Genomic DNA, 13,846 nt, shown 5'->3' with positions numbered 1-13,846 from the left:
CTGTTTTAAACATAACAGTAATCATAAATGAAGAGGGAAGTCCAGAAACAGAGCAATGTGTCCCTCCTGGAGAGGGTTATGTTGGGAGGTATGCTGACGCACTACTAGCTTCATTAAGTAAGAGAATGCTGGACCCAGAGTTTATGCCCACGCTGGCTCCGACAAGCAACACACGTTAAGTCCATATGGTAATGTGATATTACACGGCGCATATGAAAAACAATGCCATAGTAGCACTTTTTGCCTTGATGGGTTTCATCTGATCAGTTAATAGCAGTCCCGCTGTTTTCTACCAAACAACGGCACTTAAAAGTACACTTGAATGCTGGGATTACAAGAGAGAGAGTAGCTTATAATTGAAAGCTACAGTTTAACTGCTGTCTCCTGCAGACTTCCTCAGACAGCCCAAAAAACTGCACCCAGCTCTATGGGCAATCCAGAAAACATTATATGAAGTAAGAACACTACAAAAAAGGGAGGAACTCGTGCTGTCTGCAAGACATTACCTACTTGGTGCCCAGGACTCCTCATGCTTCACTATACCATGGTCTCCAGTGTCCCTTAGGGATTTTTCTTGGCAAAGCAATTACTTGGTCTTTCTTTCACATCAATGTATGGCTACTTTTAGTCCCTCTTTCCATCAACAGTTACTATTATACAAGAAATTAGGATGTGTAATACCAGCATATAGGGGCACAATGGTCTTGGGTACAATTCCACCAATGTGTGGCTTTTGGATGTGCTCTCCATGCTTGCATGGGTTTCCTCTTGGTTCTCTGTTTTTTCGTAGCAACAATATATGTAACTGCAGTGTGAGGTGGTCTGCATATGGTATGAATTGTCAGTGTTGTATTTATTGTACATCGTAAGCAAGAACAATATCCAGTAGTTCGGATGTAAATTTCTAGCAGTACTGTCTAATAATGTGGTTGTTAGACAGGTGAAGGGACAGGGCAGAGTCTATGAGTAGTGATAATGGTTGAAGGTTTAGAAGAGTTATGGTATATGCATTTATTTAGGCAGAGCTAGGAAGGTGTGAGGAAAACTGGTGAGAGTGCGGACAGGTGTTGTGGGGAAGTGTGTGACACAACGTTCATTGTTCATTGCATGTCATGCTTTTCATTTTCACATTTTGGTTACCAATTTGCCTAAGTGAACCATAAAAGCACAATAAAAAAAACAGTGTAAAATAAGTACATAAGATTGTATGAAATACATTTTGTTTATCAAGTATTTAAAATAGATTATCTACAGAATATACAAACAGAGTGAGATGTCCATTCACATGGTTGGGAAATAACTTAATTATCAAGATATTGTCTAAGAGGACGTTGAAGAGTCCGCTCCACTCATGATAATATTATTCCGATCACTCAGGGTTTTGGCCACAGTACTAGCAGGGGACTGAAGAACTTTCCTAGAAAGCCTCATTCTGCCATCAGTTGGATCACGGCCAAAATATTTTACCTGTACATAAAACACAAAAAAACAGCTGTTAGTTTTTTTTAGACAACTAATGTAGGATAAAAAAGGATCAGATGATTTTCTACCTGGCAGTAATGATTAAATGATTGGAAATGCACTTTGTAACCTTAAATCTACTCCGTTTTACGAAGGATGGGAAAATAGAAATGAATGATGGAGTGAGATTACATACATTATTATTTTTATGTATATCTATCACATCGAATATTTGATATATAAATGCTATAGCACTACTCAAGGTATGACTGTAGACCGTATTTAAAAAAAAAGTCACTTGGTCAATCCTTTTAGACCAGAGAATTTCCGGTACTTGTTTCCTAGCATGGCCACAACGATCTTGATCTGGGGCATCGCAGGTAAAAAAAATCGCGTCGGTCGCATTGCATGCGGGCTAAAAAATCGCATGCGATGCGACCGACGCGATTTCCCATAGGGAACAATGTAAAATGCCTCAATTTAACCAAATCAACATAGGGAACAATGTGAAATGGGCCAGACACCCCTAAAAACCCCCCTGACCAGTGAAATGGCCCCCCAAAAATACTTAACGCCACCCCACAATCAACGTCAACCCGAAGCGTGGCGAGCGCGGCGGTACGTGTCCTCCGACCTTTTCATACCCCCACTATCCACGTCGGCGTGGAGTTGAGAATAGATAGTGTGGCGAGTGCAGCGAGCCCGAAGCGTGGCGAGCGCAGCGAGCCCCGCGAGGGCTCGCTACACTATCTATTCTCAACTCCACGCCGACGTGGATAGTGGGGGTATGAAAAGGTCGGAGGACGCGTACCACCGCTCCTCGCGGCCTCGCTGCGCTCGCCACGCTTCGGGTTGACGTTGATAGTGGGGTGGCGTTAACTATTTTTGGGGGGCCATTTCACTGGTCAGGGGGGGTTTTTGGAGTCTCTGGCCCATTTAACATTGTTCCCTATGTTGATTTGGGTAAACTGAGGCATTTTACATTGTTCCCTATGGGAAATCGCGGGCATTGCGTCGGTACCATCGCATGTTTTTTTTGCCCGCATACGATGCGACCGACGCGATTTTGACTTTTTCAATGCATTTCAATGGGAAATCGCGGGCATCGCGTCGGTCGCATCGCAGACCATTAAAAATTACCCGCGATTGTGGCCGTGCTAGGAAACAAGTACCGAATTTTCCTTTATCCCAGAACACATTCCTACTGAGGGACAGGAAAATATACATAAAAAAGCAGCACATATATTTAATTTTGTGAATTCTCGAAATCTAACCATGGTGAACAAGCTCATTATCATGCAACCTCTCCGGTCAGTTATAGTGGCAAATCAAGGTCTTCCTAACGAAGTCCCTGAAATAAGTCAGTTGCTGACTTTTTCCTGCAGACCAATATTTACTGAAAATATAAGCTAGAGCAGTGGTTCCCATCCTCGGTCCTCAAGTACCTCCAGCAGTTCCCGTTTTCCTGGCCTGAGTGCCAACCTTGCTGTGAGAAATGTGCTAAAAATGGCAGCTCCCACGACTGTTTTTTATTTTGTTTGCGCAATATTTACCTACACTTCAATTAACTGACTTAATAACTAAAGTGATTCATATTCCTCAACAATGGCATTTTTAGTGGGTATTTTGCACATCTCTCAGCAACATTGGCACTCAAAGGATCAGGATTTACTGCTTGATGGGGATCCTCAGGTTAAACAGTCTACTAAAGAGACAATTTTTACAAAAAAATGTATTCAGTGCATATGAAGCCACTGTGGTAGCAAGTGTGACATTTACAGTCATCGAAGGGTTACAAGATACATTGCTAAGGTGGACCTGATGTAGCTGGTCTCTAATATTTTGGATGCACTTAGTACAGTAGTGGCCAGATGATCCAACTATTTGTGATAAATCTCATAGAATAAGATTATTTTGACAGCATTCTTGACTGTGACAATATCATTTTTCTGATGAATATGAACTACTTTACCTGGATTTCATTACCAACTTCTAATCCCAATGCACTAGGATGTTGTATCTGAAAGAATATTCAGAGATAAGTTCAGCAAGTCACATTGAGAATCATTACCTACAGTGAACAACATTTACTTCACAGGGGTAAATATAATACTACATTTCTTCTTATTAACACATACACCTATCCCCAAATCCCAATTTTGTGACTAAAGCTGGGTACACACTACACAATGTCTGTGCCCAGCGACATAGCCTGTGAGGGGAACCCAGCATTGGCGAGTGCATACACACTTGCATCCGACACCATGGCCCTCACTAGCGATGTCTCCCATCGGTACTACATGCAGAGCCGGTGAAGGAGATCCCTGATGACATGTGGGAGCGCGCATAGTCAATGAGATAGCGGGTACACACTAGACCACTGGTTCTCAACCTTGGTCCTCAGGACCCCCACAGTGCACGATTTCCAGGTCACCAGCAGCTGCCCTCTGCATCACCAACTGTCACATGAACAAAACATGAACTGTGTTGGGGTCCTGAGGAGTTAAGAACCACTGCACTAGACTATGTGCCCCATATGTCAGTCTTATCCGGCGGATCGGACAACATATCATCTAGTTTGTACCCAGCTTAAAGGCCTAATTCATATCTGTATGCACATGCTTTAGCATGGGTGCTGGACGGGGTCCCGACAGTCATTAACCTGACGTTGGGATACCGACTGTTGCTATTCTCCCTCCTGGGGGTCCACGACCCCCATAGAGGGAGAATAGAATAGGTGGTGAGCGCAGCGAGCCACCGTGCCCGCGGCAAGGGGCTTTGTTGCGCTGGCCACGGTGTCTGAGTCCGGCCAGTTGGGATCCCGATGTCGGGGTAATGACTGTCGGGATCCCGACTGTCGGAACGGCATACCACACCCCTTTAGCATGTGCTATTTTCTCAGCATTGCAACTGTGCTACAAGCGAAGCTACTGCTTAGGAATACATTTTCTTTTTTTTTTTTTATTACCCATTGGGGAGATCTCAAATGAATCCACAATTGCATACACATTTCCTGCCTGTATGCAAAGAACATCGGATTCAAGGGTTGGCCTATACCTACACAGGTGTGTATCATCAATATTAAACAGATTAGGTTTTAAAATTAACCTATTCCCCAACGTAGTTTTATCCTTTGTCCCTACAGAACGGTCCCTACCTTAAGCAGCCACCTTTAAGGTGTGTACACACGGTGCAATATGGTCACTGAGAGATTTTGGTTTGGTATTAAGGCTCAGCGATAGATATATATATATAAGGGCTGGCTGCGGGAGCACGCTCCTAGTGATTTATTGCCCTGTACACACAAAAAACACAGGTCATATGGTCGCTCCACAATAATATCGCCCTGTGTGTACAGAGCTTAAGACATTCGCAGTACAAGGCAAAAGACAGAGGCCCAATATGAGTGGGCCAAGCCAAGCTTCATGCCACGGATTAAAGTTAATCCATAGCATTCATAATTTGTGGAAAAAAATATGAATTCTAAGCTACTTGGGCACTACAACGAGGATTATGAAAGTCTGGGAATTGCTCTAGGTCGCGCCATGTTGAGAACACATCTGTACTTATATGGTTATACTCCGCAGCAGAGAAGAAACAATGGCATCTGGCTACCTTTCCTCTGTATTACAGCTTGGTGGGGGCGATTGGTAAGTGTCTGGTGGAGGAGTGATCAGTGTGCGCTTGTACAACCAGCTCCTGCTGGAAGCCATAAGATTCACACTATTTAGAATCATCCCGAGCTATGGAATCAGACAAATACCTCACACATTTCAAGAGTAAAAGCGTAAAAAAAAAGTGAGTTACTTTTCGATGGTCAAGTTGTGAATTATGAAGTAAAACAGGCGTCATGTTTTGGTAGAGCTTCACCATTACTCCAAACTCTCTGGAAGATGCAAATAAATGTGGGAAAGTTAGGATTATAGTAGTGTCTCTCACTGCATAGTTGCACCACTATCTTACTCCAAATTTGCAAGAAATATACTTGAAGAAAAAATAAAATACAGAATGATGGGAAACATTGGCTTCAGTAAATTAGCATATACATCAATTATACAGGACAATTCTTACCAGAGTGGGGAGACCAACAAACCATTTTCTTCAACACAAATATTTGTATAAAGAACCCAGCTGGATGAGGGGGTGTGCTGGGATGATGAATAGGATACTATGGGGTATAGAGGTGGAGCACAGGGGAACTTCACATCGATCGCTAAAAATATCACCTTTAACCCTTTGCCAAGTGAATTTGGCAAAATTGGTGTGAAAATTGCTAACCAAACATGACCTGTAATTACCTTATATAGGAAATATCTTCTTTTTTTTTTTTAACACATTTTTTTATTTGAATTCATATAACAAATGTGAGCGATGCTGGCATTGTTAGCTGATATTTTGCTAGTCTCTCAGAGATGTTGGCACTCAATGGGCTAAAGTCTACAGGTACCTCAGAGTTCAGTATTTGTTTAAAGCCCCAGAAGGACAGAACAAATCATAGAATCAAGAGGCAGAATTACGAGCTATGTTCATGAATGAGAATTACAAACCTAACAAGAAAAAATAAGAACAAAAGACTGGTAGTTTTATTTTTAAGACAGTACAAAGATCCCATTTTCTCGAACATCCAACTGTGAGATACGTAATACTATGATGGTTTCCCAAAGCTGTCCTTAAAGGAGGCTAGGTGGGGGAAAAAAAAGAACCTTTGAGTTTACATGAAAGTTTCAAAGCCAGAGGTTGAATTGTTGCCTCCTATGCTCAGAAGCCAAAGTGACAGGGTTGATTCCCTCACTTACATCTTAGGATAACTCTTCAACGTCAGAGCAGACAGGCAGTGGCTGTAGGCATCCCATACCTGCTGAAGCTGCTGGTGAGGTTTTACATATATATATACAACAACTGCCAAAACCAGCCATAGAAGACAGCACCTAGTCTAGTGGCTTTTAAAAATCAGATCTCCCATGCACCTACTGGGGCAGTAGATTTTAAAGTGCCCAAGCTCCTGCACCTCTAAACTCCATAGTACAAATAGATGTCAGATAAAAATGTACAAATTTATGGGTGATAATTACATATTTGAAAAAACAAGAAAGAAAAAAAGAAAAAAACAAAAACATATGAGAATAGTTCCACTGCACCTGATTTCTGTTATGGTGGCTGTATAAATGGCTCCAAATTCCAATTTAAACTCTTGCTGTAAAATACAAAACGTGTTAGAACTGAGAAAGCATAAAGCAACAGCTGAGCAACGCAGCACAAACAAGAGGCTATCACTTACATCATCTTTGCACATTTCATTAAGGAACTCCCTAGCTTCTTGCATTGCACTCGGCGTTGGGGCAAAAACAGAAAAGGTTTCTTCATCTAACTGACTAACTGTTACTCCTGCGGGAAAAGGAGAAAAAAAAACATGCACACAAGTTTTACTTAAAATTTAACATTTTTGAGTTTTCCCTATCACTTCTATGAAAAGCCAATAAAATATGTATTCGTCCATAAACAACACGGAACAATACCTTCCTTTTATTTACAAAAAAAAGGCACCAAAATTAAGAAGTCAAACACAACACATCATGTCAACAATAATACAACAATGGCCTATGCCATAAATATTGCAATGATAGGCAAAGCAATATACAAAAAAATTACTGAAATTGAGGAATAAAAGCAAGAAAAAAAGTTAGTATCCCATATAAATCAGTTATCCAAATTATTCCGAAAACCACAGTTTCCAGATTGTACTTTTTTTCTGCTAAAAGCACTACTTGGGACACGACATGTAGCTGGCACTACAGGGGGACACGACATGTAGCTGGCACTACTGGGGGACACGACATGTAGCTGGCACTACTGGGGGACACGACATGTAGCTGGCACTACTGGGGGACACGACATGTAGCTGGCACTACTGGGGGACACGACATGTAGCTGGCACTACTGGGGGACACGACATGTAGCTGGCACTACTGGGGGACACGACATGTAGCTGGCACTACTGGGGGACACGACATGTAGCTGGCACTACTGGGGGACACGACATGTAGCTGGCACTACTGGGGGACACGACATGTAGCTGGCACTACTGGGGGACACGACATGTAGCTGGCACTACTGGGGGACACGACATGTAGCTGGCACTACTGGGGGACAAGACATGTAGCTGGCACTACTGGGGGACAAGACATGTAGCTGGCACTACTGGGGGACAAGACATGTAGCTGTTCTCAGAGAAATTCAGTGAACCTCATTTTTCAATGAACAATTCAAGAAAAACCAAGGTGTCTTATGTACAAGCAAGTTTATAAAAATGATTTCATATTTACAAATATAAATACTTCTATAATATGTACAAACTATGGAACTAACCTGTTTCAGCTTGCAGTTTTTTTAAATTATATCCTCCTGGGCCAACAAATCTTGATCTCTTGGATAAAGGCACTGTGATGTTTTCTTAAAGTCGTTATAAAGAAAAATCACATTAACCTCTGTATTTCTTATAGCAACAGCACAGATTAATTATCAATGTACTATTTAATGTATGCACATACTACAACTGAAAAAGTATACAAGCAAGCAAAAGCCATCTAACTGAATAAGCTACTTTATTAATCCTATAGTACAATAAAATCATAAATGATTCCACAATTCTTCCCAGTCAGGAGCTGGTCAGTAAGACATGGGTAGTCACATCTTTGGAGACTTTTGGGAGGATAAAGTTTCTAAACACACTTCAAGAGACTTTATTCTACAACTAAAGAGCAGAGGCAATTGTCTGAACTTACAAATTCAGATAAAGTCGCTGGCAACAACCAGCATGGTAACTCCACAGGGTGCAGCTTCAGGATCCACAAACTCACTAGTTCAGACTCCCATCTCGCAAACACTAACCCATCCAATGTTGCAAAGGGCCACCCAGTATTTTGAATTTTTTTTAAACTGCCGCCCACCGCTGACCACCGGCACACGCAAGCCCTCCTGCACAGCGCTCCAATACACTGCCACCAACGCTCCTGCTGCCAGCTCCTCAAAACCGCCGCCAGGACTTCTCCCCCCCCCCCCCAGCCCCTCCCGGTCGCATTGGTTAAAAACCAGATGTGATCGCTCATGCAATTCGTTAAATATTATGTGCAGCACATAATATCTATCTACCCGGCATTCGACCGGCCGGCCCATGCAACACATCAGGTGTCAAATTCGACGGGCATATAATCCTTCTGTTTATTGCACAGATGCGGTAAAAATCGAAGGATTCTATGCAATATCGCCCTAGTGTATGGGCACCATTAGGCAAATGTTTCCATTTTGAAGCTGTGACAAAGTGTATAACTAGCCCACTAGTCTGCCCAGAGCAGACATCTTTTGATACTGTGCTTCTTCTGCGCATCACTGAAATGATAAATGGCATGACTATGTTCTATGTGCGAGCGCGCATGTATCTGCATATAAAAAGTCACATGAAGGGATACTCAAGTAATGAGTTACAAAAAAGCGTGGCATAACTAGAAGGGCTGTATAACATGTAAGAAGGCTAGATATAGGTGGACACATCAATACATTTACAGTAATGATCAAACATTCACAAAGATTATTCCTTAACTATATTACCTGTTACAGGGCTGTTTCCTTTCCTTACTTCCCTTGGCTTTGCAATGGTCTTATTCATAATTTGCAGAATTTCTCTTTTCGCCACTAATGGAAATATAACCAACAAATATTTTGACGATACAGATTATATATATATATATATATATATATATATATATAAAAATATATATATATGCAAAAAGAGGGAGAAGCGCACAATGAGCAAGGTACAACACAGTTCCTTTACTGATAATATATGCTCACATACATGTGGGTTAGGATATAACAGCTTGCCAAGCTAGTGATGTGATGTAGGAACGGACGAGTTCACAGGACACGGTCACAGGAGGTACTCGGTCTCAGACAGCCTCTCACGCTGAAATAACGCCGGTCTCCACGCTCCGTCTCGATCTCCGTCTCCAGACAATCACACAGAATGAAGTTAATGCGTCCACCGTACAGGCCACGCCCAACGCGTTTTGAGATTATATATATATATATATATATATATATATATATATATATATATATATATATATATATATATATATATAATCCTCCAAATATGCCAGCACTCCAATAATCTTTATATCCAACTTGGTCGGTGCACTCCCACGATGTATGTAAATCTCCAATAATGAAGGCACACGACACAGGCAATACTTTCACAACACGTGTATTCGGCTAGTTAGCATCTAGCGCTTTCGAGGGATACAACCCCCGTCCTCAGGATGACAGCCACTTTAAACAAAATGGTGTTTTGTTTGACCACACCATTGTGTTTAAAGTGGCTGTCATCCTGAGGACTGGGGTTGTATCCCTCGAAAGCGCTAGATCATGGGTCTTCAACCTGTGGCCCTCCAGATGTTGTGAAACTACATGTTCCAACATGCATTGCCACATTATTTCCTATATTAGCATGCCAAAACTGTCAGGGCATGCTGGGACATGTAGTTTCACAACATCTGGAGGGCCACAGGTTGAAGACCTGTGCGCTAGATGCTAACTAGCCGAATACACGCGTTGTGAAAGTATTGCCTGTGTCGTGTGCCTTCATTATTGGAGAATATATATATATATATATATATATATATATATATATATATATATATATATATATATATATATATATATATATATATATATATATATATATATATATATATATATATATATATATATATATACACACACACACAAACACACTATAGATAATTATATAGATGATGATGATTGATAGTCCGTGGGTGCCCGCTATTGACGATAAATGTCCTAAAGCGAGGGCACTCACTTCAAAAGGAACAGCAGCTCCAGGTGCCCTCCTCTAATGAAAAATTAATGGGGTGGCGGCGGCACTCACAGAAATGAATCAACTCAGTATAGTAGCTTAATGTTTCAATGCATGATACGAATTTTCATCAGACGCAATACAACATGTAAACATACATACCTTAAACATCCCTGGTCACCAACGCCAGTTACATGCAGCAGCCAGCCCCTCGCAACCCTTTCCGCCGGCGCACCCATTGTGACGTAATTGGTGTCCTTCGGATGATATCTAGTAGGGGTGTAGACCGTGCTAGGGCTTTGTTACAGAAGGACTAAATGGATGTATTTAGTTAATACTGTCAGCCCGTACAGATTGACTGAACAGTTAAACCTAAAATGGTTTCCTTTAACTAGTCCTGTGCTTGCGATATACCCTTCACGTACCTGATTAAGCTGTACTCCCGCTCCCTGTTTATTCACAATAGATTGTTAGTATGCCGCTATTCAAGTTTATTTTACTCTATTATTTAATTAATTAGTTACCTATTGCCTAGCTACCGAAGGACGCCGATGAAGTCACAGTGAGTGGCATTATGGGATTGCAGGGGGATAGACCATACTTTTTAAAGTTTCAGTACTTTAATTGCCAAACCAGCCGCACCTGCAATCCCATGGTCCAGGGTGTCACAACCTGCTTATGAGAATGGGATTCATAAATAAGAAGTAAGGCTGCATAAGGCAGCCCCTCTCTATAGTGCGTGTTGGCTCCTGCCAGCACAACTAAAACTGAGTAGCTAGACTAGGAGGCGGGGTAGAGGAGGGGAGGAGCTGGGGCTGACTGAGCAGCCAGAAGTTTAACCTTTCTGGTGCTGGAATCGGTTTGTGACCCACTCACTACCCACTGTTATCCCTGTGGCCCCTGACGTCTACCACAGAAGAAAATATATTACAGGCATCAGTTGGCCGCATAGCCAGTTGCTAAGACCAGGGAGCAGCATTTTCAACAGAAAAGAATACATATGAAGTGCTTTCAAATGGTTTAAGGAGGAGTACCTTTACCATATAGACCTTTGTTGTAAACATGAAATTGTAAAATTTGGTGCTGATCTATTTAAAAAGAAACTGAAAGCAGAGGAATAATACTTACCACTTGCCTGCTGGATAGCTTCCATTACAACTTTCAGTGGCAACCCTGAGATTTTAATATCTGCCTATAAATTGAAAGAGAATGGTATTTCTTTAAATGCTCTGCAATGAAATGAAATGTTTAAGTTGAAGAAAACTCATAAAATGTTAACATTTACCTGCAAAGCAGTTATTCCTTTGCTGGTACCAGCCATTTTAAAATCCATATCACCCATATAATCTTCAATGCCCTAAGATTTAGTAAAAAAATAAAAATAAATGAAGTTCCAGGTCAAAATGCATAGGAATTACGCTCAAACATCAACGTATAAGCAATATAAACATAAAACTTTTGCTGCCAAAGTCTTTCGGATCAACAGTCTGAGAAATTGGTTAAATAAAATTGATTGTCAAATAGAGTCTGTATGACCATTGTTGTCCTTTTCCCAGTGTTTGGGAGCAAAGGTTTAATTGTCCGATTTTTATTCCCACCAGAAAGATTGGACAGATAATTTTATAGCTAGCTTTTAGATCAGATTTTGAAAAATATTTTGTACAAATCTTAAAATGAAATCATATTCAGTCATCCAAGCTACATAGACAGAAAATATATACTTACTAATATGTCAGTAAGTATTTGGTAATCTTCAATTTCATCTTTCTTAATTGAATTGTATTTGGTCACTAATCCAATTGCAACACCAGCGACAGGAGCGGAAATAGGTACTCCTAACATTTACAAAAAAGTAACAAAGTCAGAATTTTTAAATCATTACAGCTCCTGATGAAGACGTGTTAGCACGTCAAAACCTGTTGAGCCCCACCAATTGTTTGGCCCCAACCAAGAGCCCCACCATTTGTTTGGCCCCAACCAAGAGCCTATACAACATCTTGCACCAGTCTCCATCGTGGTGAATTATATTCCGGACCAGCCTCCATCCATCTGTGCTTCACAGGTCCACACCTCCATTGCAGTGACTCTCGGCGGTGGTTTTTCCATCATTCCACCCACCATTCCTGCTCAAATTCCACCTGAGGTTCCTTGGACCCACACGCTGGGAACTAGACCGGAATCATCTTTTGATCACCATATGAGACCCTGACGTTTGATCATCATTGGTGGTAATTTTACCTAACAATTGGGCCTAAAGAACTGCCTATTCATCCCCTTTGGAGCTATGTGCATGCATTGACTGTTTTTACCATCCCCCCCCCCCTTCATTTTATTTTATCCATTGCGCAATTTTTTCATTTTTTATACAGAGAATTCTCTTAAATATTGTGTTACGTAATAAATGTATTTGTATTTTTTCAACACATTTGTGTTTGGTCATCATTCAGAATAACCCAAGCACTGTATATCCTTTTCTTTTTGAGAATTTGAAAACAAATCTATTATGCTATTGCTAATGTTTTCATTTATGCTATTCCTATTTTAATTGTTATTTCCCAGTCCAATTCAGTTCTTAGGGGGCATACCACAGGGTTATTTTAACCCTATTTCTAAGCAATAAATTGCTCAGTGTGTATGCCCCCCTGAGCGATGGCGATGCGCGGTACCGTGCGTCTCCATCGCATGCCTAGATCTTGACTACATGTAGATCGCCAATGTTCCTACAGGAGAACACTGGTTAGCACAGGCTGCTCATACACACATTGCTAATCTACCCACCAGGAAGCACACTGACAATTTCCCAAGCCTGCATCGCGCAGCAAACAGGCTAGCAGAAATCGCTCCATGTGTATGGGGTTTTAGGCCATCATAACCATCTATAGGTTTTCTAAACATCGAAGACGTTCCCACTCAATCTAAAACTTCCAACATGTTCACGTCACTTGTTACCTTCTAGAGTCTGCAGGAGCTGGAGATTGAATGCCAAAAACTCAGGACCTCCAGTACTGTCAACAGTCAACTATATTTTACCATATCCTCAGGTGTTTGTTCTGAGAATCATCATTCAATATACCGCTAGAAAAGCAGTAACCTCTTGGGAAGCCCAGTGATACTTAACAGAACATTTTATTTTTGGCTGGGACTATTTTCAACATATAAAATACACAAATGTATCGGATTTGCATAAAGGAGTACTGTATGACCTGAAAACCTTTGTAAGGCAGCTTAATACTGTTATTTTATATAGTGTTTTATTATGAGGGTTTTTTTATTGTATTCCTTTTTTTTTGCTTTTTAAAGAGAGAATAGAATCTTTAATTGTGACTACCTTATCTTGTACATTAAAACAGCAGTTAATTGAGAAAAAATATATGCATAAAAAATTCAAAATTATTACCTGCATCCATCAATGACAAAGAGCCACCACAAGCAGACGCCATGGATGAAGAACCTAATAATATATCAAGCTCAATCAATGAAGCTGTGTAATAAACACTATACATACAAAGTACA

At 41.0% G+C, this 13,846-nt stretch overlaps 1 protein-coding gene across 2 annotated transcripts in view; it reads right to left on the bottom strand.

Annotated features, from left to right (window-relative positions):
* Positions 1-907: 907 nt before the first annotated feature.
* The window catches only part of PNPT1 (polyribonucleotide nucleotidyltransferase 1), a 50,997-nt gene continuing 38,058 nt past the window's right edge, over positions 908-13,846 (bottom strand). Inside the window, exons 18-28 of one of the 2 annotated variants that reach the window (XM_083175904.1) lie at positions 13,731-13,784; positions 12,059-12,168; positions 11,619-11,690; positions 11,462-11,525; positions 9,067-9,150; positions 7,828-7,911; positions 6,740-6,846; positions 6,600-6,655; positions 5,269-5,347; positions 3,434-3,481; positions 908-1,467 (exon numbers count right to left, since the gene is read on the bottom strand). In XM_083175904.1, coding sequence (XP_083032030.1) covers positions 1,321-1,467; positions 3,434-3,481; positions 5,269-5,347; positions 6,600-6,655; positions 6,740-6,846; positions 7,828-7,911; positions 9,067-9,150; positions 11,462-11,525; positions 11,619-11,690; positions 12,059-12,168; positions 13,731-13,784 — 905 coding nt within the window. In that variant the 3' untranslated portion in view covers positions 908-1,320. The remainder of the gene's footprint in view (positions 1,468-3,433; positions 3,482-5,268; positions 5,348-6,599; positions 6,656-6,739; positions 6,847-7,827; positions 7,912-9,066; positions 9,151-11,461; positions 11,526-11,618; positions 11,691-12,058; positions 12,169-13,730; positions 13,785-13,846) is intronic. The other variant, XM_083175905.1, reaches the window with a different exon arrangement.

This window comes from Crinia signifera, chromosome 3, assembly GCF_055691185.1.
Source record: "Crinia signifera chromosome 3, ASM5569118v1, whole genome shotgun sequence".
Classification (NCBI taxonomy): Eukaryota; Metazoa; Chordata; class Amphibia; order Anura; family Myobatrachidae; genus Crinia; species Crinia signifera.
This window is presented reverse-complemented; position numbering and strand designations above follow the sequence as displayed.